Source organism: Gallinula chloropus, assembly GCF_964237585.1.
Source record: "Gallinula chloropus genome assembly, chromosome: 1".
Lineage (NCBI taxonomy): Eukaryota > Metazoa > Chordata > Aves > Gruiformes > Rallidae > Gallinula > Gallinula chloropus.
The window spans coordinates 207,988,861-208,016,707 of record NC_140085.1 but is presented as its reverse complement, the minus strand read 5'-3'; the positions used below and the strand labels follow the sequence as shown (position 1 = coordinate 208,016,707).

The 27,847-nt window shown below is 46.4% G+C and overlaps 1 protein-coding gene across 2 annotated transcripts; it reads right to left on the bottom strand.

The window, feature by feature from the left end:
* Position 1: 1 nt before the first annotated feature.
* Positions 2–27,421, bottom strand: FGF9 (fibroblast growth factor 9; the record flags this gene model as incomplete). Of its 2 annotated transcripts, none has more annotated exons than XM_084279143.1 (4): positions 2–247; positions 19,419–19,522; positions 26,219–26,482; positions 27,217–27,421. In XM_084279143.1, the coding sequence occupies 4 exons, from the start codon at positions 27,356–27,358 to the stop codon at positions 2–4; spliced, it is 756 nt and encodes a 251-aa protein (XP_084135269.1). The 2 variants fall into 2 exon arrangements, with proteins under 2 accessions (XP_084135269.1, XP_084135270.1); XM_084279144.1 differs by lacking the exon at positions 27,217–27,421 and adding an exon at positions 26,723–26,744.
* Between the last annotated feature and the right edge of the window lie 426 nt (positions 27,422–27,847).

Below are 27,847 nucleotides of genomic sequence, written 5' to 3'. Positions count from 1 at the left end.
GTCAACTTTGGCTTAAAATATCCTTATATAGTTCCGGTACTTTCTCAGGGTCCACTGGTCTAGGTAAAAAATGTGTAAATTTTTGATGCCGTTTAGTCCTAGTCCCTTCTCTTGGAGTCCCATCTTTATTTAACGCAACGTAGTATCGTCTTCCAGTGTCCACGTGTTTATATAGATTTGATGAATATGTGTTATACCAGTTTTCTTCAAACTGCTCTCTGAAAACACACTCCTGGGTTAATTTTTCCTATGGAAAGAAAAGAAAAAGCAGTAAGGAGATGGACAGGCACAAAAATTAGCTATTTTCAGAAGAATCGCTATTTTCACAGCTTGGAGTCGGTACCTCCCTGCTCAGTTCACAAAATGATCCATTTCAATACTCCTGCTTTTGGCTAAGTAAAGCTTCATTGCTGGGTATTGCATTTAGGCAGTCACACGGGTGGATTATTCCGTGAAGCAAAAAAGCCTCAGGTGCACAACTCAAACCAGCAACAACTAAACTGGAAACGGGTATTTTAATTTCTGATCATTTCTGAGCAGCTCCCAAGGCATTACCAGACCCGTATAACTAATTGTTTCAACCGTGAGTGCAGGCACTTGGATGGACAGAGATAAAGAAAAGTAGAACTGGGTCACAGGGCTGCCATACAGTCTAGGGCCTTAAAATCTCTATATCCTTTCACTTCAGGGAGAACTCGGTGCATTGCTTTAATTCAAAAAGATGTAACTTGCTACTTTTCATTTGGTTTATTATTTGTATCACAGAACTACAACCCAAGCGAGCCTCATGTCCTAGATGAAGTTAGGTGAGGAAACTCCTCCAGGCTTGCTTTACTTGGGTTATCTTCATGCCTTGTCCTACTGACAGGACACACTGAAGACATCAGCCATTCATCAGATCCCCTTGCCACAGACTTCCAGTCCTTCCAGTTCATCAGCTTCTTCACTCTGTATGTACCCCTCTGCATCCTTTTGGTCTAAACAGATGGGGTTTGCTGAAAATACAACCACTTGACAACTGGATTCATTTTAGGAAGGACTCACACAAGTGACTGAACAAGAAGACTGGAAAAAAGGTGGTGAGATCTAGCATGGGAGAGCTGGTGAAAATTGGGAAGAATAAGCCTGGAAACAGTCTTTTCAGCTGGCACAAAAGATACGTTCATGATAATATTAGAATCATAGGATCATTAAGGTTGGAAAAGACCTCCAAGATCATCTAGTCCACCGTCCCCCTACCCACCTATATTACTTACTAAATCATGTCCCTAAGTACCTCATCCAACCTTTCCTTTAATACATATTTTCGTAACATTTCTCACTGAATAGAACTCTCATTTACCAAACTCCAGCTGAGGATCAACTTATTCCAGACCTCCACACAATGCAGATTTCTGTGCAGATCTCTTAAAAACATTAAATATTGAAACAGCCCTTTAAGATAGATACCCAGAGAAGGGAAAATGGTGACCAAGCTCTAGATGCAGCAAAGCATTTACATCACCTAAGCTGTAAATGTGTGCCTCAAATACAACCAAGGAGCCACAGCTCAAGTTCTAGTGCTCCCCAAGAAACTACCATCCATGGCTTAATCCAAAACCCATCATCACCAAAGCTTGTGCCTTGTCCTAGGGCTACAGCACTTTTAAGGCCACCTGTTCTGCTCTGGACTTAGCTTTCCCAAAGCAACATGCTTCAGCACAGCTATTCTGTTGCTGCTTTGCATGGGAAGCACACTGCTCCCAGGGCAGAGCGCTGCAGCTCACTTAAGTTAAGGACCAGGGTCCCAGTCAAGTCCATGGAGCACTATGTACCTTACAGGACTCATCCAGGAACCACCCCATGTGGGGACAGCAGCCCCTGCGCACATGGGGAGAACAAGGTAGCACCCCTCTGGCACCACTACAAAGTGTGTACTGGGCTGTACAGTACACACTTTGCTCAGTGCATGAAGATTGGGGATTTGGAGGTTTCTTCTACATTTGACCTGTGGCAATTCCAAAAGGCAAGCAAACAGTTTCTGACTTTCCCTCTGATGGGCACTGGGAACCTCTTCACAGAATTGTAGGGGTCGGAAGGGACCTTGAGAGATCATCAAGTCCAACCCCCCCTGCCAAAGCAGCTCCCTAGGACATATCACACAGGTAGGTGTCCAGATGGGTCTTGAATATCTCCAGTGCGGGAGACTCCACCACCTCCCTGAGCAGCCTGTCCCAGGGCTCTGGCACCCTCACTGTGAAAAAGTTCTTCCGCATGTTGGTGCGGAACTTCCTGTGCTCCAACTTGAAGCCATTACCCCTTGTCCTGAAACTCACTGCCCCTTGTCCTTGTCTTAAGCCCTCTGGAAGGAGAAATCCACTACAGGACTGGTGTGGGACTTTAAACACTTGAGTATTCACTACAGCAGTGGCCATGTCCCTGTGTGGACCTGAGTCGCTGTGGTTTGCACAGTCACAGGAGCAGCCTGTTGTGGAGGAGAAGAAGGTGTCAGTCCCATCCCTCTCATCCTCTCCTGTGCTTTGACTAGGACACCTCCCTCCCCACAGGTCCCAGTGAGCAGCATGTGTGGAACCGTGAGCACACGTGCAGACCAGCTGCAGGCAACGATTTATTTTGGAGGCGTTTCCAACTACAGCGTTTTTAGCATGTGAAGCAGCTCAAACACAGTGACACTCCACACTGGCTATGGGGGAAAGAGGGAAATGAAAGCAGCACAACACTGTTTATGCTAAATCCTTATATACAGACCAGATCCTGCAGCCTCCCATTGACCGTTCCTTCTGTCCTTCCACAGCTAGAAACTGCAGCAGCAAGTTACACACACTGCTGTAGTCCCCTCCTACAGCCTCAGTGTACAAAATATTATTAAAAAACCTATTTAGCTGCTATAAGGATTGTCTTTAAGTACAGCTTTCGTTAGCATTTTATTTAGCAGGGAGTTTAAAATCATTTCATTTGCTTTAAGGCAGAAGCAGATGCTAAGGGGTATTATATGCCGGGCCCGCAGGTCCGTGGGGAAAGAGAAACTAATTCAAATTGTTTCCCTGCTCTCCAAAGGCAATAGGATCACATGACAAGCACTGCAGAAACACTCCCTGCTAAAAATAGCAGCATTTTAGGAAGATATTTCAGTCCTGTCTTGAATTTATTAATTATTCACTTCATCTGCATTTTTTTTTAGCATCATCATAAATTTCTATCTTTGTGAGAACAGTACTTCCCCGTGCCCTGAAGGAGAAATTTTAAAATAGCCTCTCTTTATCTGGCAGGTTTGATGGATCATGACAGTGCTGTGGTACACTTAACTAGCAGACCTTGAATAAGGGGGTTTGCGTTGCCCTGAGATAAATTCAATGGATTTCAAGCCTACAAATTCAATCTTTATTTCACAAGCTTATCCTGCTTTTTACTTTTCACCTTCTTAAAACACAGCTACATCTCTTTTGTCCTTCATCAAAATTCTCAGGAATTCCTGTATAGGCAGTGGGCAAAATACTTCAACATGAACGGGACAGGGCAATCAGGATGCAGGTTCAGATACGTAGGAACAGCCACAATCACACTGTCAGAGAAGTGACGTCATTTCTTTATAAATCCATCCAACCGTTTCCTTCTAGGACACCTAGAAATTCTGTTTGTAGTCAGAGATGACTGGAGTAAAATCAGTGTCGGTGACTTTGGATCAGGTCCTGTAAATAACGTGGGAACCAAAATCCCAGCTTACTCTTCTTCCCATGCCCTGGGAGATCTTTAAGTTAATGAAACATCTAGTATCAAGACTGACAGAAACCAATATCCATGAGGACAGTCATTTGTGTAGACTTACAGAATCATTTAGGTTGGGAAAGATCTTTAAGATCATCTAGTCCAACCTCTAACCTAGCCCTGCCAAGTCCACCACTAAACCACATACTACCAGAACACTGCTTCACGCTGGCTTACATTCATGTTTTGAGTGCACATGTCTTTATTCAAGCCAGAAATGAGCATAATACAGGGGTGAGGCTGGTCCATCCTGCTAACAAGCACCTCTTACCTCACCAGCTTAGGATGGGAAAGTCTTTCTGAAAGCCAACTCCCAGTATGGGAAGAAGATGGTGTTTCCTGATCGCAAGCGGTTTGCATTTCCCCTTCTGGCTATGACTTTTAGAAAGTCCCTGCATGCACAGTTGAAAAGCAAGACTTAGCCCTGGAATAAAGAAATTTTTGCATACTTTTGTTCTAGCAGCTGACTTCTCTATCATTTTGCACCGAACATCAGGAGACGTCTTTGTGGGAGGCTGACACAATTACCAAACATACTCAGCTGGAACAGGTATGGAAAGTAACCTGCATTCCTGTGAAGAGGGAGGCTGCTTGCCTTGATCAAATCATTTAATTCAGGGGCCAAATAAGGAGGTGACCTCAAAATTATATAAATCAGATGTTGCACCACATACCACATGTTTTCTATGAAGACTGTTCATAGAGTACTCCACTACAAAGCGACTGATTCTCATTTTCCCACATTTCCATGCTTTACCTGCTTGGGGTTTTTTAACCTCTTATTTAACTTGGAACATTCAAATAACTGAACGGTGCAAAGATGCACATATCACAAGGGTGGAAACCAGAGTAAGATTTTATTCACGAGTCTGCTAATGCCCAAGCATTGTTAGAGAGCCCAGAATCCCTTTCCCTTCCTACATTCTCCACCATCTAAACAGGTAGAAAAAAAATTATTACATTATCCTGTTTCCAGGTGGATGGATTAAAAGTGAAATTGTAAATTAATAAAGCAGATAGTTATAGTCATCGGGATAAAAGATTTGCCAGCTTGTTTAAAATTAGATATCCCTGGGAAGCAGCTAATTGGAAATAAGTGGAAGTACACACAACTCATATACACTGCCCAGAGAATGGTTACAAGACTCTAAAGAATGCTTAGACAGTTATGCTGCTTAATAGTTGAAAGCACAATACAGGGCTTCATATAAAATTCATCCATATTCTTTTTTCTCTTTTCAGTATTACTTTTCTTTCAGGAACTTTAGAGCTAAAACTCCAATTTACTTTGTAACCTGGCAAAAGGCAACCTCTCCAGGCCATCATTCTTTAAACCACAACAAACACATTTCACGTCTAGCAAACTGTCCCGTGACATTAATAGTTTTCCCTTTTGCAAATAGCCACACTCATTCAGTAGACACTTCACAAGAAAACACCTAATCCAGAAGTCCAAACAACTATTCACAAGAAGTACACCTAATGTAGTCAGCATTTCCTACATACCTGCTGCACCTTATCACCACGTTAATCCACCCCGTCTTAATAAAGTCATATTTAAATACTGTCTCCTAAATGAGTTCATGCAAATCCCTTATTATGGCTGTATGACATTAATAAAACCTGGGTATGTTGTGAAGAAAAACAAAACAACCCCCCTCCTATTCTCTTCCAAGGTGTTTTTCTCTGCTGTTCAGCCTACGAGCACACACATCTTACATGCAGCCAGCCCTTCCCATGCAGCAATGCAAACAGCCTCTAGAACACAGGACATTCAGCTAATAATTAACACTCATCCAGAGTTGTCATAAATAAAGGTGTAGTTTAGCATTTGCTGTGGTGCTGTCTGATCTTCCGTGCTAAGCCTGTTAGCCTCTGGCTGGGCAGACAACCTCCAGCCACAACGAGAAGCCAAGAACTGGAGTGAGAGCAACACCGCTTCCCGAGGCAGGCAGCAGTGTGAGCCGTGCCCTGCACATGGAGACCTGACTGGGCACATGTCACAGGGTTTTCTTTGAACACTTTTTTCAGGCAGTGGTGGTTTGGGTTTTTTTTCTGAATGCTTTGTTTAATAATTTGACAAAATACAGAAAAAAAAAGGAAGGAGAAAAAAAAATAGTCTGCCAAAAGGACTAGCTGACTAGTGTCAGTATTTCTCCACAAGCACGTCAGAAAGACAGCAGGAAACCCTGCAGGGCCAGAAGAGAGAACAAGCAAATAGCCAGGCACCCATGCTGCCACTCACATGCATTTCATATTCCATGGCCCTTCTTATAAGATTAGGCAAATTAGGAAAGATGTCCTGGCAAAACCATAATTAGGCAACTGCTTTCCCCCTACCCTGAGGGTCACCCTGTACTTTCATGGAGATGGAGTGTTCATGTCAGCTTCTCTTCCTAAACTTCTAGGAAATTTGTATAAAGTTTTTATTACACATAAATCCCCACTTAGAAAAAAAAAGTGCTGTGAGTGTTCTGTGTTGCTGCCCCAGAGCTGTTATGACAGTTCCTAAAGATTAATATCTTTACAATACAATAAAGTACCCAAGACCCAGCAGAACCTGGTCCCCCTTGGGTGTGTTAGCATCAAAAGCCACAGTGGGTACACAGATACAAACACTGTAGTGCTTCCACATCCCAATGAGGGTGAAAAGACAGAGCTTCTAGCACCAACCAGAAAATCCTAAGCAACTGTCAGTACAGCAGGGATTTCATTGCTTCTTCCCTGTGCCCCATTGCCCTTCTTTTCCTGCTCACTTGCTCTCCACACCATCATGAACCTCCTCTGGAGGGACCAGACCGGGATCCAGCACTACGCTATCTCAGGGTTGTTTACTGAGCTCTCCTGACATGAGCTGCAGGAGGATGAGGTGCCAATTAGGCCTCCATCCATTTTTGCCACTGCCAAATCCACAGCTCTTGGGTTTATTCATATCCACTCATTTGAGATTTCAAGTTTGCAGCATCTGTCAAGCTTTAGGCATGCCCTCCCTGGACACGAAATCATTATATGAAGAGCAACCCCACTGTGCCTGAGTTCGCATCTGCCAGCACAGGCTGCCTACAAGCAGCCATGCTTATGTCCATAAAGGTTTGATTTAGATCTGCCCAGCCAAGTGCATTAGACGAAAACTCATTTTCACCTAAACACCCAGGGTCTGTTCATGCTGCTGTTGGAAGTGATGACAAACTCCAGGGACCAGACCCAGGCCACATAAGCTGTCACAGCACCATTTCTCTGGGAAGCTGAAGTGCTTCCTTCTCCATGCTATAGTGGAGCAGGACCAGGACTAAGTCAACTCTTAAACACACAACCAACCAACCAGGCATGTTCCTCTCCCTTCCACACCAACAGGCCCACACTGTGCCATCTACTAGTCACACTTCTGACCTCTATTTTATTTTTGATTTCCCTGGCACAATCAAGAGCTGCAGTCAATGTTATCTAAGCATCTAATTCCTAACGCTTGGCTGAACCCTTCCAAGAACCAGAAAGCAAGGTGGTATGCAACCTGATACAGGGGCCGGAGCCAATTTTTAAAGAAGACAGGAGAAAAGTTCCCATCAGCTTAAATGGAACTTGGATCAGGCTTGCAATGATAAAAAGGCAACAAATATTTTAAGACACTAAAAGAACCATTTCAAGCACGCTCAGATTTACTGAAAGCTGTAACTTGACCTACTCCAGCTCCCCACGCCACAAATTCTCTTCTATCAAAAGGCAATGTGTATGTCAACCCAGGGCTGTTAGCCTGCAGCTTTACGCACACTCTTTAGCCTGAAATACTTGTTAGGCTTTTAGCTGAATAGAGATTTTTAAATAAAACATACTTTCCTTACATACAACTAAGATGGAGTATATCATCAGAGTATTTTGTCAGTATCTTTGACTTTGTTTTGTGGTTCTCTGAGCACAGAATGATGGGTTGGAGGACAGATAGCCCTCATTTGCAGACACAGCTAAACTCACACGCTGAAAGGCACTGTGAAGTGGGTGATAAAAAGTACTTGTTCTTCATCAGTCTCTACACTCAGCAAGTACCCCAAACTGGATTTATCCATCCTTAGGGAAGCACCTTATCCCTCAGCTACAAGGTGTCATCACAAAAAAAGCACAACGCTGAGGTCCCTTCATAAAATACTTTGCTATGAGGATTATAATACTTATATAGAGATAAAAATGTACTTCGTGGCTTATTTGTTCAGCAAGATGGTTTGGTCAAGGATTGATGAAGAAAAGCCTGTCTCTATTTTGTTATTGATTTCATGCAAAGCTAACTACTAGGTAGCTCAGAGGACAGGGACATGACTGACCACATTGTCATTCTGTGGATGGGGGTCATCAAAGAAAGCATCACAGGCCATCACATTTTGGAAAGATTCAGTCCTCCCCCGTGAAAGGCCAAATATCTACTGGAGTCTTGGAAAACATAAGTTTGCCAGAGATATTTTAAAACTACAGTGTAGGCAGTATGGCACAGGGCTGGTACTCTAAGATCTTTATGCAGCAGGACTCAATCAAATATTCAGCTTAAGTTGTTTAAAAGTGAGGCCTTTGACTTCCCCACCTTTCTTGGCCACAGAGGAAGGCCAGCATTTCAAAGAGCTGCTGCTGAAGAAAAGATGTAACATTTACCCTTTTAGCCAGCAGTGCTCCTCCATTAGCAAACATTTCTCCTAAGTGGTCTCTCCAGAGATGCCTCTTTGGACACTTCCCCCATTCCTTTCCCCAGAGGCAATCCCACCATAAAGTCATGGATCTACATACTCAGATTTTAGTATTTCACTTTCTGAGCAGGACAAAAAGATTTCCCTAAGATTTCTCAGAAAATTCTCATACATCTTTAGTGCTGCTAAGCCCTAACTTAAGTTCTAAGCTGATCCAGCCTTTCCCAAAGGAGGAGGAGCTCTGCTCCTCTGTGAGTCCCCTACTCCTCACACACACGCACACAACAGCGGACCTGTCTTTCAATGGGTCAAACTTTAGCCACACAGTTAATTTCAGCTTTGATGAAAGAAGTTGTCAATCTGCCTGGGGAAAAAAGAAAAAGAAAAAAGAAAAAGAAAGCTATATAATAACAACTTCAACAGAACTGGTGATTGAAGAGCTCAGAGACCAGGCAGTTGATCTACCACGTACCAGCAGCAGCACATGGACCTTCCAAAGAATTCAGGTTGTTAAAGTATAAATTTTTTTAAAAAAATCAAATTCATGATTTTGTTTAAACATTATAACATTATTATATTCTAAAATGACTCAAAGGACTTTCCTGATGTCTTCCCCAGTAAGTTTCCTGTTCTGAGTCCAGATCATACATGAGATACTGTCCTAACAGAGGCATCAGCAGGCCAAAATTCCCCTTGCTATGGAAAAGCAATAAACACTTACACATTAAAAGACTTGAGATTGCAGACTCTCACAGGCAGGAACCCTGTCTAGATTTAGCTTTTTAAAATGATGAATACAGTAGAGCTCTTATCTTGATTGGGGTCTGCTGACACAACCGTAAAATTAATTGGTGGTTTTACAGGAGCAGGTCCAACTCTGAATCCATTGAAGTCAATGGCATTTCAGCCTTAATAGAATGAAGTCAAAATTTCTCCTGAGTCACAGTTGCTTCCATAATTGAGTTAAATATGAAGAGTAAAGTTTAGCAGATTAAAGATTCACAGCCTGGGACAGACCTCAAAAGCATGCGGCATCCGCACCAGAAGCCAAGATTTTCCTCAGCAGCAGCCGTGGGACACAAATAGAAAACCTGATCTTCAAATCAAAAGTAACGGCAGAGGTCTGTCTTTATAAAAGGAATTAAAAAGAAACCAAAGGGCTTTATAAAGGGGAGGGGGAGGTGTTTGCACTGTAACAAGCTTTTTGAATGTGACACAATTGAACTGCATCGCTGCGCACCACCAAATCAGCCTGAGCACATGCAAACTGCAAAGCAAATATCAACCTAGACAAAAATCCCTAATGAAGTCCCCACAGGGCAGACTTTTTCCTACTCTGCCTTTGAAAATGATGAATGGTAAAGTGTGAAAGAGTGCCACATTCACATCCCACTGGCTCCTGAGCCAGAAACAGAGCACATCAGATCTTTATCTGATGCAGCGAATAATCCCCAAGCATATCTCAGTATGTCACTGCTGATGATGCTCTTTTAGCATGTCACTTCAACACAGTATTCTCGCATCAACTGAAGGCAATGAACTTTTTCACACCTCTGTACTGCTAACATGGCTAGCTCCAGAAATGTTCAGGGCTGCAACAGCTGAGGAGCTACACAACTGCAAAGAAATGAATCTGAAGACAGGCAAACTGAACATGCCCCACACTTGCTCGCTGGGCAGGATTAGAGTTTGTGCTGGAGTTATGGCACCTCAACAACTACCTGCTGTTGACAGCACAGCACTCAACTCCTCTCCCATCACACTCTGCATCTGATTCCCCCACTGAGTGCTAGTGCTTGCCCAAACAGTCAACGAGCCAGTTCAAATTAGCCTTCTGACAAGTCAGGTGAGTGCTGGTGCCGGAGCAAGGAAGAAAGCAGAAGCACGCAGCAGAGTCAGGCAACCAGTGCTGCCCTTTCTGCAAGGTGCTAGATCACCTTGGCCACCTCCTCAAGCAGCACCTCTAATCTCCTGGTTTTGTACAAATACAAAATTCTGGACATCTCTCATTAAGGGAAAGGAAATCATTAAATTAAAGCTCGAGTAGGATCTTGCTTTATCAAAGCTTAGTGTTATTTACACACTTGTATATGATTTATGCAGGAGATACTCTAATATACTTTCCAGTCCCAGGCACACAGTGAGAATCCGAGCTCAGCACAGGCCAAGGTGAGGAGATCACTGAGGATTTTCTCTCACAGAAAATTATCCTCAGACCTAGCAAGCATGAAGAACTCTGAGGAAAATCAAAGACCTGAGGAAAAGTGTAGTATCTGACTTGCAGGTCACTATTAGCAGGCTTCCCCCTTTGGTGACAGGTGTTATAATCCGTGAAATTCTGATTTTAAAAAAAAGACTGAAGCCTTAAGAACCAAAAAAGCTGCAGTTTCTTGCAGAGCTTTCTCCCATATCAACGCTGTTAAGACTATGGAATCACCTATCAATTCTTCCTACACAAGTACCCACATCTCACAAGACCTTTTTTCCCTACAGAGTCCTTCATACCTTGCTGAGTGGGTTGCAGTTTCTGCTCCCATCCCCAACGGTGGTACCTGTGAGGAGCACCATTTAGCAGCACCCAGCTTTCAGTGAGGCTGTCCATCCCAATTCAGAGAGATGCTATCTGCAAAGGTGAAGTAGATGAGGTTGTAGACAAACCTCTGCAAGTAACTAAAGTTTCAGGGCTTCTCTCAGGCCTATGCCTTCCACCAAGTAAAAGTCCACAATTACAAAGCTGTTTCCTACCAAGAGGAAGCATTTGTGCTTCATCTCCCACCTCCATACAAAAATTCCTGAGCCCAGCTCAAAATCTTACTTCCTCTTATCCAGCCTAAGCTTTCTGGTGAGCCACTCAAAACAACTCATTCTCGTCCTCTATTTCAAGGACCCTCTCAGTTTCCATTCTGCAGGCTAAATAAGCCAAGATCTTTAGACTTTATCATTTGATAGTCTTTTTATCCCTCTGATCATCTCAGTAAGCCCTTTCTGCACCTGTTTTGTTTTCAATTCATCTTCTTCAACACAAGTGACCAACTGCACTTTGCATTTGGACTGAATCCTACCAGTGCTGCACGCAGTGGCATAGACAGAGCTCTCCCTGAGCCCCATGTGTAAACATTTTGGGCACTTTAGGTCACCAAGTTCATTCTGTGAGGCTGCCTTCTGTGCTGAAAATACTTCCCAGCTTTGCAACAATTCCAACAGCACACAAACAACTGCTTTTTTATGACATGTTTAATGTCCCTAATAATTTTTTTTTTAAAAAAAAGGGACTAAAACCAAACCATAAAAACTCCACTAATAGCTTCACTTCAGTCTAGTACTTTTCAACACTCCCCATTGCTGTCTTCAGGTTTTTTTCACCATCTATCATGCAGGTCTCCTACTTACACCCCTTATACCCGCTGTGGCAAATGTTCTCTTCCATGGGTCATACCTGACACAGCCCTGCAGATTAGCACAACCGTATTTCCCATTTCTAGAAAAAGCTATTCCAACCAAAACTAAAATACTGGGCTTGCCTGAAACTATTTATCCAGCTTCAGTAAATTCATCCTGCACGTTCTTCCAGGTTCTCCTCTACTCCTTCATTTAAAGGCGTGTTCCCACAACCCGAGTCAGACTGAAAGCCTCCAGCTTCTGAGGTCCTGCCCCCACCAAACAAAAGCCAGAGGTCCACAAATGGTCGAGCTGCATTACCTCAAAGAGAACCAAACCCTGCCTCACCTGGGCTTGCTCCCACCTTTGCATCACCCTGGGAAGGGACCACTGCTGCTGAACACAGCCCTTCTGCTTGGCCAGACTGTTTTCCACTTCCTCGCTTCAATTCACCAGGCAGCAACAGAAACGCTTGTGCCAGCAAAAGGGAGGGGACGGATGGTTGGATGGAGGGAAAATAACCACTTCTTGTCACAGTGGTGTCAGCTGCCCCTGCTCCCTTTGTTCATCACACCATGGGAACCCCCCAGCCCCCTGTTACCACCCCAAGGAGTCTGCCAGAGATACCGGCTGGCCCGGTGAGCAGCCACATTCACACTACATTGCATTTACACTCCCACCTGAATAAACCGTGTTTGTAGAGACTCCTGTTCCCTTCTCATTTATAAAGCTTAAAGTTTTTGCCTCATATTTCAGTATACACTTCAGGGCCCCAGTCCAGCTTTATTGCAGCTATTTCCATTCTATCCCCTTGCTTCTACACCTCTAAAACATGTGTTTTTCTGCAACCTGCCTTTCTCCTATTCCTCACAGACCGTCTGCCAAGCGCCCACAACCTGTTCATCTCCAAATCCTTCCCAGCAGCTTCACCCCTGCGGGGATACTGTTTCCACAAGATTTCTGCTCCTCTGACAGAATTTCGAGTTTCCTTCACATTCAGAGCCATGAGCACCTTTTTGAACTTGTCTTCATCAGATCCCAAAGTTTGCCCTTTCCAATTAGCTACAGCCCCGCTTCTTACCACTGTGCTGCTTAAAGTGGATAAACTCAGGAAGACATGAGTGGCTGTTACTGCTAACAGCCACCATTGGGTTTTCCATCACAGGAGTGGCCAGTTTTCCTGAGCAGTGCTGCTCCTGTGGAAAGCCTGACCACTCCTTGCAACCCATCTGCCCCAGGACCCGCCCTCTGCTTCCCCACCACTCGCACCATTTACCAAAAGGCCCTGTATTATTTTACACACAAGCAAAAGGGTGTTAAACCTGCTGCTGCCGTGGCCATTATCCTTCCTGGGACTGGATTGCTTTCAGCCTAGAAGTCTGCACTTTCACCCAGGGAAGCTGCATTTAATTCCCACTCCAAAAGTTGTTGTGCTCTGCAACTGTCCTGCTTTGAGGCTCACCTCAGCCACAGGCACCTGTGTGTACACTGATAGACACATAATCCAGATTATTTTTAAAACAAAAGAAAAAAAAACCCCACCCTCAACCTGAAGAATACAGAAAGGCTTTAGATTGGAGGCGTTTAACACCAACAGGAAAGCATGAATGATACCCCAGGGCAAATTATTTACCTATCCTATTCTAAGATATCTGCAGTGACCATATACTTGGCCCAAATGCTGTTCCCAACATGCACCTTCAACCTGTTTTTTTCTTCACGTTGTTTCCGTGCACCTTGACCTACCATTTGAAGGGCTGAACAATTCCCTTCCCTTATTTGCACGGCAACATAAAAGGTATTTTTAGAATGCAGCAAAACAAATCCTTACCTATACCAAGCAATTTTCAGTAAAATATGAAAAATTGCCCATTTTTTGGTCAGAAAAACCCCTTCTGTTCACCGGTCTTTGTAGCTGCATAGTCCCTCCAGGACTGTGGGCACCCAAACAAAACACTGCAGGTGCAGCCCTGCTGGGACAATAAAGAGGCATATCGTCACCTCCCCGCACACTTACTGGGAAAATATGTTCCTTCAAGGACAGTACTCCCTATCTCCTCCTGCACCCTCTCCCCACTAGTTTTAGGAGTAAAAGGCAGGTTTAGTCTCCTAAATACATTGGGAGAAACAAGTTTTTAGGGTTTGTTTTTTTTTTTCCTGAAGGACAGCCATTTATTAGCCTGTTACAAACAATCCTAAAGCTCACTTTGCTGCACACACCCTGTAAGTCTAAAACTCAGAGGTGAGGAGCCTCCCTCCCTGGCTCCAGATCTGGATTCTTCATCTCTGTCCCAGCTTCTCTGTGGGCACATAAAGCCTCTCCCTCTCTCTCTCTCCCTATGCTCTCCTTCTTCCTCAACAACTCCACCAGCTCCTCTCCCACCTTCCTTCTCCCCCCATCACAGCTCTCCTTGTAGCTCCTCCAACTCCCAATTTTCCTCCTGAGCATCCTGCCTTTTGCCACCTGCTAACGACACAAGGAGCAATGGAGACATGAGCATTTCATACACTCTTAGAACAGTCTGTGTTGGAAGAGCCCTTTAAAGGTCATCTAGTCCCACCCCCCTGCAATGAGAAGGGACTTCTTCAACTAAATCAGGTTGCTGAAGGCCCTGTCCAACCATACCTTGAATATTTCCAGGGTTGGGGCACCTACAACCTCTCTAGGTGACCTGTTCAGTGTTTCACCACCCTCATCATAAAACATTTCTTCCATGTATCTAGTCTGAGGACTAGGGCAGGTCCATGTCCCTGGGAGACTAGTGTGTCAGGCATGCCAGCAATGGGATGTACCATGGCTCTCTACTGCAGGAGAGCCCAGGACAGGAGGGCAGCAGAGGCAAGGGCGTCCTGTGATCCTGCTGTGCTCCAGGTAGCTCAGGAATGCCTCAGAGGACAGCCTACAGTGCAAGCGATGGTACCTCTGTGGTGTGGGTGCTCATCACTGCTTGCCATGTGGGTGCCAACTGTTTATATTCCCAAGGGCAACGATGCAAAGGCAGCATCAGGGTGGGCACAGCCCATGAAAGTTGTGGAATTGATCAGAAAGACCTCCCTTGCTCTGTGGCACCACACCAAGGAGCACAGCTAAGATATTTGCTAACAATCTTACCAGAGGTGTTGGCAAGACCCAGCTGGCACTCAGGAAGGAAAAAGGTCTCTGTGTCTGGTCTTAACAACTGGGTCCTATCTGTAGTTTTTTCCTCCTCTCCAGTGACAAGCACAGTAGCTGTTGTGAAACATGATGAGTCATAGCTGCAGGCTGCAAGGGGAAGGCAAGGTAAAGGGAGAGCAGGAACAGGTCCAGAGGGAGGGAAAGCTGCTGCCACTAACCAATCTCCAAGTCATCACTATATAGCTACTGCTGGCTTCTCTGCAATACCCCATAGCATATATCTTCAGCTTTCCCTGGCTAAACCCATGGGGTGAAGAGGAACTTGAAAACAGCCAGCCTCTGTAACACAGTGCTGCCTGAGAGCATGAGAGTCACAGTGAAGATGAACAAGAAGATGCAGTAGGAACTGCCCCCTCTAACAGTGGCAAGTTGGGAAGAGTTTGTAAGGCAGCTCATCTAAGAGGAAAGCAGCACTTTGAGAAGGCCAAGAGGAACATGTCTGGATCAAGATACACTGAAACTGCCTTTGCTGTTGCCTTTCATGCAAATTGGCAGCGATCACCCATCCTGGCTGCTCTGCTTCACCATATGTCCCATCTCCAGTGGCACCACAAATATGCTGGGAAAAGTATTCCTGTGCCAAATGTTTCAAACACAAATCTAGAAGGGTAGAAGTCTTTTAGGTCACTGATTTCATTCACACCTAATATATTTTTCATGCCATAATTTGAATATAGTGTCACAGACACAGAGCATCTATTCCAACAGTGTGAAGTACTGCAGTACTGAATGCTTGCAGAAACACAGTGTTTAGATCCACAATGCAGATACAGAGCAGGACCAGGTATTTCACAGAATCACAGAATGTGTAAGGTTGGAAGGGACCTTTAAAGGTCATCTAGTCCAACCCCCATGCAGTAAGCAGGGACATCTTCATCAGATCAGGTTGCTGAGAGCCCCATCAAGCCTGACCTTGAGTATCTCCAGGGATGGGGCCTCCACTAGCTCCCTGGGAAAACTGTTCCAATGAATTCTGTGATTCTGTGATCTACCACCCTCATACTGAAGAACTCTTTCACTGATATTCAGTTTAAATCTCTCCTTTCTGAGTTTAAAACCATGAACCCTCATCCTACTGCTACATGCCCTCGTGAACAGTTCTTCCCCAGCTTTCTTACAGGTACCTTTCAGGTACTGGAAGGCCACTAAAAGGTCTCCCTGGAGTCTTCTCTTCTCCAGGCTGAACAAACTCGACTCTCTCAGCCTGTCTTTGTAGGGGAGGTGTTCCAGCCCTTTGATCATTTTTGTGGTTCTCCTCTAGACACACTCCAACAGGTCCATGTCCTTCTTGTGTTGAGGGTTCCAAACCTAGACACATTTCTTAGGTTGCTATTACAATACTGTTATTTCTTAGGTTGCTATTCTGTTGTGCATAGGAAACAGTTTTCCTGCCCCAGAAAACATGTTCACAGCCTCACAAGCATACCAGCTCCACAGCAAAGCTGGTGTTATTTGTGGCCCTCAGTGAAGAAACCAAGACAGAGGGACCCACTTCCCAGCACAGGCAGCACAAGGACAACTTGCTGGTGCTACAGAACGGTTCAACTCAAGCGACCACTCAGCTTGAGTCTGGTGAAAATCCTGAACTTCAGCCTATTACGTATCAGTCTCAAAATTAATTCCATTTAAACTGATCTCTCCCACCAGAAAGATAATTCTGTGCTGGATCATGCCTTGCTTCTGGTTCAAACTGCAACATTTATTCCCATCAGAGAACTTCATTTTCAGTTAATTGCTTTTTTTTTTCTCTGCACCAAAACCAAAAGCCAAACACTGTCACTTAAAAATGTCCAGCCAATTCCACACAAAAATCTGTTCTGAGACCTGCTTATCTCAGTGTTTCTATGAGAGCTGACAGTTGCTGAAATATAGGCACTAGGATTGCTAGTGTTGACAAGGCTTTAAAGCATCATCACACTGAGTAGCCATTAGAGGTTATATTTCATTGGAAGCGATGTAATTCAATTACCATCACTCTTTAGTATGTCCCATCTCTGGAGGCTGATAATAAGCCATATCATCCATCAGATTTTAACCTGAACTTTGCATTCTGGCCCTACAGATTGCCAGTTCTCCATTATGAATGGCTTCAGATTTTTAGCGTCATTTCTTAGGGAAAAGAGGTTATCCAATTATATTGTACATCCATCTGTCCTTCCTTAGCTTTTCAACTAGTTTCAATCAGGAGGCAAAGGTCTTTGAGAAAATTAAGTTCCTATCAGTTTTGCGACTAATCAGAGGCAGGGTAAAGAAGAGAAATCATCTGCACTTCCCACTTGGGAGTGGTGAGCTATGTAATCCTGCAAACTGACAATCCAGTGAGCCTCGCCAGCTAAAACCATCTCTTTTACCATGCAAGAAGCTCAAAAGGCTGGTGAATTTGTGTTACTGCAGGAACAGAAGGTCAGGGAGACCCATGTCTTAGACTGTGAGACACAAGCCCTGAGGAAAGCAGCCTCTTATAGAACTGCTGTTCATGGAACAACTATTTCATTAACGCAGTGAGCTTAGTAATTTACAAAGAATTTCTCGTGCATATTTCTCCAGCCAAGAATGTTTTGAGTAATTCACTGACAGTCAAACACGTAGCAAATGCACAGAAAAGCAAGGTAACATTTTCTTCCCAAAGTCTATGTATTTAAGCTCTATTAATGACCACATTTTCTGAGTATCTGAAGCATGGGGTAGCTGATTCACTATGTTTACCTGTTTAAACGATTGCTCTTACTGATGGTTATCAACATTATTGATTCATATTACAGTTGTTGTTCTGCCTTTTTGCTGCCTAACTGAACCATAAAGGTACTCATGACTTCCCAGTTCTTTATCCTATCCATCAGCTGCACAAGGATTGTGACTTATGACAACTTACTCATCACAGGCAACTTGTTTACATTTGTCATTGCATCCATTCCCTTCCTGTCTTCCTCTCCATCCTTCCAACCTCTTTGTCTTCCACATTGCCATTTATGACAAATCCCTTTCCTTTGGCCTTTCTCACACATTGGTTCTCACCATTTCTTCATCTGCCCTTCTCCCATGCCCACACATTCTCCATCCCAGCCTTATCCCTCACTCTACCACCTCTTTTTCTGCCTTCCACATACACATGATCTGTACCTTCTAGCTTCCTCCTCTTTGCTCAGAAGACAGTCCCCTTCCCCTCTCTACATTCACTCTCTCTCACAAAACATTACTAGGAAGGGATCAGTAAATATGGACACCTCCATAAAACCATTTCTGCTAGACCTTCCTGGTCTTACTTCCTCACACTCCATGAATCATTTATAGGGAAGCTGGACTTCCTGCTTACTCCTGTTTTCACATGTCTATTCATCACCATCTTATGTTTCCTCCCGCTTTCACTGCTGTCCCTCTGAGCTCCTCCCCACCCTTTTCCCAGTTACAGTTACTTCCATTGACACAGGTATCTTCAGATACACCCAAAGCCACATTCTATCACTGCAACTCTTTGGAGCATCTCTCTTTGCAACATTTACACCATCGGTCAACCACTGCACTTCATGCCTCTAATGAAGGCCAGCGAATACACAGCTTCCCCTCACTTAAGACATTTGCTTACCCTTCCTGTCACCCTCTTCCTCAAACACAACTGCTTTTCTAGTCTTTGTCAACTTTGGAGGTGGACATTTCACTGCTAGAAGAGTTTTAATTCTACTATTTGGGAAGCTACCTGCTCAATTTCAGATTCCCCTTGTCCACGGTCTACCCAGAGTGTGAACCCCTGTGTACGTTGGATATCTCAAATACTCCCAGGTACGACTCAGGTCACAAGCGCGCGCACACACACACACACACACACACACTTATCTGCTGCAAAGCAGCCCATGTTGCCAAGAATAGTCACCCATTAGCTCCCACATCTGAAATACCAAATTGTACTCCTCCCTCACACCTGTTACTCACTCCTGCTGCCATCGCTCAAGGAGCATCAACTGAACTTTCAGGACAAGACCACCAAGCCCCCTGCTTTCCATTCTGATACTATTTCTCATCTTCTCATGCACGTACTACCACCCTTTACCTCCCCCTCTACTTTCTTTTATCAATTCCTAGAAAGCTCTCTGCCTACGCACGGAAAGCAGCGACTTCATCTCAGTTTAGGTCTCTACTGAAAAGACACATATATAAATCTTACAGCACATCCTTCAGCCTTCTGTGACCAGCTCTGGCCATCAGTCTCCATTGCTTGTATCTAAATCATTGTCCATCCACATTATTCCTGATTATGTCACCTTTTCCCTCTACCGTATTTTTTTTATACCACCCACATGGTCTTGTTTCAAATTAGACTTTTAGGGCAAAACCAGTGCTTGTACAGCACCTGGTGCAAAAGGGGCTTGTAGGAGCTAGCAAGTATTTTTCCCACAAGACGTAAGGACCGCGACTGCCCAAGGCCAGCGGGAACTTACCGAGCCGTACAGTTCCCCTTTCTCATTCATTCCAAGGTAGAGTCCACTGTCGACTCCTCGGATGCTGACCAAGCCCACTGCTATACTGATAAATTCCAGTATACCTATAAAAAGCAGGAAAAAACAATGTACATGTTGTTTCCATTGGAAGATTATATTTTTCTTTAGATGTGACTGATCCCTGAGCAACAAGCAGTTATTTTCAAGGGCGTTTTCCCATTTTCAGAGTTGTTTGGAGGAAGATGAGGAACAAATGGGTATATCTTAGAGTACAATACATGGACAGGGAAGTCCTTTGAGTCTCTGCTAGAATTATGCATTGCAGACAGCATTAACATAGCAAATTAAAAGATTATTCTTGACCTTTCTTGTAGTTTCTAAACACAAATCTAAAGCTCAGCCATATCCTGTTTTGCACAAAAACATTAACAAATATTAACACCCCCGATTTTTTAGATTGCCAAAGTTAGCAGTACTAAAGAACCTATGAAATTGGTCTTGCAAAATAAATTCTGGAAAAAAAAAATACATTAGAATCAGGATTGTAAGATGAAAACAATGTTATACATGGAACCAAAAGATCTACTTCCAGGCATCAATGAATCAGGAATATGCGGAAAGATTTATTCACACTATGATCTTCCAGGAGCTTGAGAAATTAAAATCTTTACTATAGTCCAGAGTCTCACACATTTCTGTCTACGTATTAACCATCTTTCTGGCGTGTTGGTTTTCACTCACCTCAAATTTGAAAATTAAAAGCACTCTAAAACTAAGTAGTAGTGTATAAATGATTAAGTCTTCCTGTGCACTCACAGCAAGCTCACACAGGCATTTGAGCACTGGAGGTAAGACCATTTTGCAGAGCAGCACTGCTTCTTGCAACCCTCCCAAGTTCAGCATCAGCGTGCATGGTACAGCGAGTGCCTGCATCAACTATCAGCTCATCTGGTTCTGAGGGTTTGGGGTTGGTTGGTTTTGTTTGGCAGCCTTCCCTGCAAATTGCTTACCTCCTTCAGTGAGGAGGATGCTACCGGCCAACCCTTGCATAAACCTAGAAAGAAGTCTTGTGGAAACAAATGGAAATTGCTGCCTATTTGGGAGCGTTTGTGTAAGACGGTAATGAACTCACAGGAGTCACCCAGCAACGCTCAGAAGCACACTGCTGTGTTATGCTGCTCTCTGAGCCACAGAATGAAGCACAGAGTAGGATTTTCAATATATTTTGTGAATTTTCGTGTCTAAAGAGCACTACGTAAGTATTTTTAAAGCTTATTGGAAACTATATTTACATGGAATAATAAAACAACAGCATAGTATGTGTGGTGCCTCACGTGGCCAATAAAAAAGCACTTCCATGGATTTTTTCAACAATTAATTTGGCATCTCCCACAAAATAGTTCAGCACTAATCAATAACAGGCATGAATCACATAAATCTAACACAGCATAAGTTGAAGCCAATAGGGAAAATTTATAGCCTAGCTAATGTAAAGATGAAATGTATTCCCTGTAAGGGATTATTGATCATTACCTTATATATTATTCAGTACTACAAACACCATAGTCTTATTGTTTTGATAACCCTGTTTTAAGGCCTGGGTATCTTAAATTATTCTCTACATAAGCACAAATCGAAAACACTGGGAGGAAATATTTTGTGATTATGGATACTTTTTTTTTAAGTAATAAAAAGTGGTAGCAAGCTGTTTATCTGGTATAGGTGGTATCTCAGACACAATCGACCCATTGAAACAATTTAAACGTTCCCATTATATCTGGGCATGAAATACTTTCAGATTTCTTACTAAGGCTTCTTCTGTAAAGCTTTTACCAAACTATCACATTACATGATACATTAAAAATACCAAGCAATCTTATGCTTAGTCTGTAATATACTGTACTACAGCTAGGTTAGTTGGTCTGGCATCTCTCTCATAGGTATAAATGTAGACTTTAATTGCTGTCCTCATTTCAAATATTTGGGTGCATACTGCTTAGTGTATCAAAAGAACAAAAAAGCACTGTCACATCCTATTGTAAGGGCAGAAGATGAATTTAAGGTACTTGGCAAAGTGCATCCACATATTTGAGATCAGAATAGAGACTTGATCATTTGAAATATTCAAAAGCCTATTCACAGCAAGTTCTATGTGCCATGCTGTTAAGTCCCTCAAAAGATTATCTGGGGCCAAGTATGCAGTCTTACGCAAGTCTTGCCAGTTTAAGGGTTGCATGATTTGGCCCAACACTCCTGTGAGTATTTTCGCTGTATAAATTTTATAATATACAGATAGTGCTTAGGATCTGAACCAGATATTAAAATATATGTTATTCTTCAGAGTGAGGCTGGACCAAACCAAAATCGGGACAGCTACAGCATTTAAAAGCTAGAGCCCTCTTTATAGCTAAAAATGGGGAAGGGGAAAAAAGGAGAGAGGAGAAAACTGCCTCAGCACATGGGATGCTGAATATCTTCCTTTCAGATACTGAACATTTTCTTTAGTGAAAGCACTTCAAGGCAAAGACCGACTCATCCACAAAGAGGTTAGGAAGAAAGTTTTGGGGAAAGTTATTCCTTTACATGCCCTCATCAGCCCTTCTTCCATGTGATCTCATTTTGACCGAGCTGAATGGCAGCAGGACACCAGCCTGACTGTGAAGGCCAGCCCTGCTCTCCTGCCAGGCTCACAGGAGAGGGGAGGTGGGTCGTTCACGCAGGGTGAAATTTTAACTTTCATCTAGCTTAGCTGTCAGACCTTCAGAAGCGTTTGCCTTGGCTGGAAGCAATGAGCATCTCTGCAACTACAGATCTTTTTGTCGTTCCTGTTCCGCCCTGTGCACATTTTTGTCTTTGGCTATATATAGGCTCTCTTTGTACTCCTGGGTTGAAGCAGTTTAACTTCCACTTAGCACCCTAACGTGCCATCGACGACAACGAGTACGACAAACAAGCATCTCTGCCAGCCACTTCTTTGTGCGACTTCCAGGGGAAGCAGAGGGAAGGGAAGCGGCCGAGGACGCGCAGGCAGAGCGCAGACACCGGAGCCCTGCTGCCGTGTATTTAGCGAGCAGCCATTCACCCGGGAGGAGCAGAGGGGAAGAGGAAAGCAGAGCCCTTCCCCTAAGGGCTAAGAAGCTGCCGGGAGGCCAGCCCGGTGATGGGGGCGAGGGCAGGGGCTTCCCCGGCGTCCCCCCGTCCCCGACGCCTCCCGCCCGCCGGCCGGGGCTGCGGCGCTCGGCTGAGCAGAGCGCTCCGCCGGGATGCGTCCCGCCTGTCGCAGCTGTCACCGCTCCGCCCGCTCCCCCACATGATGCCAATTAAGAGACTGGAGCGCAGACAGCCACGGCCCCCCAGGAGGCAGCAGGGCCTTGCTTCAGTTTTAGGCTTTTACAGGCCAGTGTGCCGCCCCCTCCGCCGCCCCCCCGCGTCCCCTCCCCTCTGCGACGCTCAATAGCGGGGAAGACTGCGGGGGCTGCGCAGGGCCCATCCCTCCCCCCTCAAACCCGGTCCTCAATTTCTACTCCCGGGGGCCAGAGCCCTCCGCATGCATCATACCCCGCCCCCTGCCCCGGTCTGCCGGCTCTCCCCGGAGACAGCACGGGGCGGGGGGCGGCCTCAGCCCCTCACGCCCGGCAGCAGAAGGAACGGCTCATCACAACCCCCCATCCACCACCACCACCGCCACCCCCGACATCCCCCGCCTGGAGCCACCCCCCGCGCCCTCCCCGGCGCTGAACCCGCCTCGCCAGCCCAGGAGCCGGAGCAGGCAGGGCGAGGTGGAGAGGCGGGAGGGCGGGCTGCTGCGCGGCTCCCGCAGATGATGAACGCAGCGGTTCCTTGTAGCAGCAGGTCCCGGGGAGCGGAGGTCACCTGCTGACAAGCTTTTTTTTTTTTCCTTTTCCTGCATGCTCCTATTTTTTTAATGCTGTGCATGCAGTACTTGTGCTGACGCACAGGGGCACGCCTCTCCGCTGTTACAGAGTTCCTGAATTTACAATGACTCCACTGTCTAGCAAATGCCCTAGACTAAAGGAGACTGCATCAAAAAAAAAAAAAAAATTCTTTTGTCACCCAGGAGAGATAAGGCTTTGATCACCTGAGATCGCATTACGGGGGGGGGAGGATCGAGCGAGGCTCTCCCGGGGAGCTTTTCTCTCCGAGATGGACATCTTGCTGCAGGAATTGCGAAATGCCAGGGCTCCCAGAACCGGGCGAGTATAGACACACAATATGGCTCGGTTTATTGTATGCAATAGGCACATATCCAACATAGCATCACAAAAGAATTACTCTTATCTGATGTCTCTCCAGAGGTGTGTGTGCGAGTGTGTGTGTCTGTGCGCGGAGGGGGATTCCCACAGGGCAGAGCCCAGAGAGGAGTTTACGCGCAGCCCCCGGGGTTTTCTCTTTGTCCTCCTTATTCCTGTAGGAAAACTTCCTTCTGACTCGTCCCCCCACATACACACACGGCGAGGTTTCCCGCACACGCTCAGAGGAAACCAAGTTAGCCCGTTCTCCCCCAGGCAGCTCCCGAGTTGGGATGCAGACCTTCCCAGGATCATCACAAGACATTACCATTACCAAAAGCCAAATAGCATCTGCTATTCGGTGACCTCCCGGCAAACACAGCAGCAATGTCACAGCACCGATACAAAAACAACAAGATCCCCTCTGCGCCCCCAGACAAGCCGGGAGCCCCGACGCATCCCGTGGCTTTGCCGTGCCCGGTCTGGCCGACCCCCAGATCGAGCCAGGGGGCATCACCGGCGTACTCCATGGGAGAAGAGTTATCGCAAACATCCATCCCGGGGAGGAGAGGGCGATCAAACCGAGAAGGAAAAAAAAAAAATCTATCTATTTAAAGCCAAAGCTCCGCAAGGGCTGGAAGAGCTGCCCCTCGGAATTGTCAGCTTCCTACAACTGCGGCTGGAAAGCCATTTTTAAAAATAGACGCCGCGAATAATGTGGTGACGGCCGCCTTGCGAAGGGAACAGCTGGCGGCCCTTCACCGGGGGCGGCGGCGGCGGGGCCCCGCGGGGTGCCGGCCCCCCGCAGCCCCGGCTGCCGGTGCGCGCAGCGGCGCGGCCGCCCTACACCTGCTGGCGGCCCGCTCCGCGCCTCCCCCGCCGGCCCCGCACCGCGCCCGCCTCCGTGTGCCCGCGGCGGGCAGGGGGAAACCCGCGGCTGCAGTTCAGCAGCTACGCCCGGCGCCTGGCTGTGACAAGGAAAATGCCTGGATGCACCGTTCCCCCCACACACACACTCCCCGCGCTGCGCGGCTGCCTAAAACACTTCCCGCACTTTTTTTTCGCCAGCAAGCGTGGATGTTGCGACCCCGGGAGGGCCGCGCCGCTTCCCCTCTTCCTCCTCCTCCTTCCCCCTCCCTCTGCCCCCCCGCCTCGGGGAACCCGGGCGGGCGGCGTGGGAGGGAGGCAGAGCCTGGAAGCAGCGTGAGAGTGTCAGGGAGCAGCGGCTGGCGGGGGATGGAAGATAAACCTGCGCCCATGCGAGTATGAGCCCTCTCCCTTCCCCCCCCTCCCCTTCCCTTCTGCGCCCTTTGGAGATCATCTCCTACAACACCGGCATTATCTAAACAGCTTCACAAAGCAATAAAATACAGTTTAGATATCGTTCAACATCTGGCATTAAAATACGGAGAAAAAAAAAAATCACCACAGGACTTTGTTTTTACGACCGAATTTAAGTGCTGTCAGGTTGGCTCACTCACAAGTTAACTCCTTCCAACAGCTGGGAGCGTGGCGAGCTAACCTGGCATATTTTCCTCACCCTCCTTAAAAAAAACCAACTAACCACCAAACCGAAGAATCAGCCCATCCAGGCTGCTTTAGCTACTTTGGTACATTGAATCAGCCGGGCCCTTAACAGTCTCCCTGGCAGCAAAGAAGTCCCAGGCCCACTCGACTCGCGTGTGCGTGCAGAGGCTCTGAAGAGCGGCCGAAGCCATGAGCCCTCCAGAGCCCTCGCTGCTGAGTCACAAATAGCGTCCCCTGGAAATGAAATCCAGGGAATGCTCTTTCAAATTCGCTGCCAGCTTGACACGCCACATAGCTCGGGAAAAAAAAAGAAAAGGCAGGGTTTGGCGTGCGGGCTTCCCGGCGGGTTACGGGTGAGCACGGACCCCACCTGCGCTCCCTCCTTCTCGGGGCGCCGGGCACCGGGCAGCGCGCCCCGGCTGCGGGGTGCGGGGCCGGGCTCGGGCGTGCGGCGAGCCCCGGTGCGGATCGGCGGGCGCTGCCGGTGAATCCTCGCCGAGAAGCGAACTAGGCTGGGTTTGGAATTCAGGCAGTTACTAGGGCAGGTAATCGGCAGAGAAAACGAAAGAAAAGCCCTCGCTGATTTACGTACAGGGCGACAGCCACTCCCTTCAGGAAACTCGGCGAATTTTAAATTGTAGTGGTTAATGATTAAAAACCCTTTAAACTCGCGAAATCAAATCATTCAGCAGAAACGTCCCGAGCAAAAATTCCACCACCGCCACCACCACCTCCCAGTACGGGTCCGCTCTGAAGCGGAACTTGGGGCTACACAAACATCGCTACCAAACACCCGGCGACTTCGGCGAGGGCTCCTGCTCCGCTGCGGTGGTGCCGCTTGTGTACATCTGCAATCCCGGACACATCCATTTATTTATTTTTTTTTTTCCTCCCCTCGGCGGATCAGCCATCAGCACGAACCCCCCCTCCCCGCCCGCCTCGCACCCCCCGCCGTCCCCCCGCCCGCAGTTCTGCCCCATTATTTCATCACATGACCACTAAAGGGTTAACGATAATACCTACCAAATCTGCTGTGGTCTTGCCTGGTTCCCTGGATAGTACCATTGGGGAAGATTTCTAAATGAAATCCAGTCCTGCAGTATAGCTGCCTCCGCCTGAGGATCCCCTTTAAATGGTCCAAGTCCGTGACCGCAGGCCCCCTGGGTAGCCCACCTGCCTCAGACTGACCCAGGTGGTCACTTAACAAAACCGGACTATCCACCGGCAAAACGGGCACATTCCCAAAGGGTACTGCATCCTGCACACCGAAATAGTTCCCAACTTCACCTAAGGGAGCCATCAGAAGATTCTGCTTTTAGAGAATAAGAATAAACAATAATGATGGTGCCAAACCCAGGAGATATAAGATTAGGTATATTCCACTCCTCTCCCCTCCCTAGCGCAGTTACAGAGAAAATGTTCTTTCTTCAATCCATTAAATGCATAAATAAAAGTAATATTCTGTTTTGACTGGTACAGGTTCAAGGTCAAACCAGTTAGTCTAAGAAACCACCACTTTATACTCACACACTGACATATTTATAAACATATAGATGTGTATATCTATATAAATGCATATATCCCCAGCTCTTAGCAAGCAACACGGTCTTCAGCCCATCCAACTGTAATAAAGAAAAAAATCCGTAGTTTCTCCATTTGGTTTAAGATAAGAATGACCATAGCAACTTAAATACCTAGGCGTTATAGGGATTTTTTTTTTTTAAGATGCACAGGCTACGTCAGGATTTATGGATTCTGACTCCAGAAAGGCATGCGCTGTTTTTACTCTATAACAGACTGCATACATCAGCATGAATCCTGCAAAGGGGGAGGGGGGAAATCTCACGTTGTTGGCTGAGATAAATCCAAAAAAAAAAAAAAAGATAAAAAAAGGAAAAAAGAAAAAGGAAAAAAAAAAAAACTTTTGACGTCCAAATCTATTATCCAGAATTCTCAGGAGGCTCAGCAGATGTCCACTGGTTTAGGATTTTTGACGATCCACAAGCAAAGCAGCAACATACAAGTGCTTGTGTCTTTCTTGGCTGGCTCGAAACAGGTGTTGCTTCTGCAGGGCTCCCTGTGAAATGTTGTACTCCAGCACTGAGCTGCAGCTCTTGACTGTGGATCTCCATCCAACACGCAGAGTGGCGCAGGAAGAGGCATTGGGCTGGGTTTAAGGTAGTCCTGATTGCTGCTGGAAGGATTCTCCGAGGTCCTAGCGCTCAGCCCTACCTGCTGCAATACAGAACCGCTTCCAGCGCTAGGCACGGCGTGGAGCGGCTCTTACTGCTCTGCGGCAGCGCGGCGCAGGCAGGCAAATAAATAAATAAGTGGGCGAAACTTTGGGGGAGGAAAAAAGCGGCGCGATGCTAAATATACCGAGCCCGCCCGCTGCGGGAAGCGGGCTCCTCGGGAGATGCCCGCATAGCCTGAGTCCCCCTTGACATTGGCGGGGGGAGCGGGGCGGGCAGTGCCCCCCCCCCAGAGTCGCCCAGCCCTGGCCCCGCCGCTCTGCCCCGCCGCAGGGGAGGCGGGGGCGCGGCCGCCCCGCAGCGCAGCGCAGCGCACAGCAGGCCCGGCCCCGGTCCCGGTCCCTGCCCCAGCCCCAGCCCGCGGCCGGCCGGCCGGTCCGCGCCTCAGGTAACCGGGCTG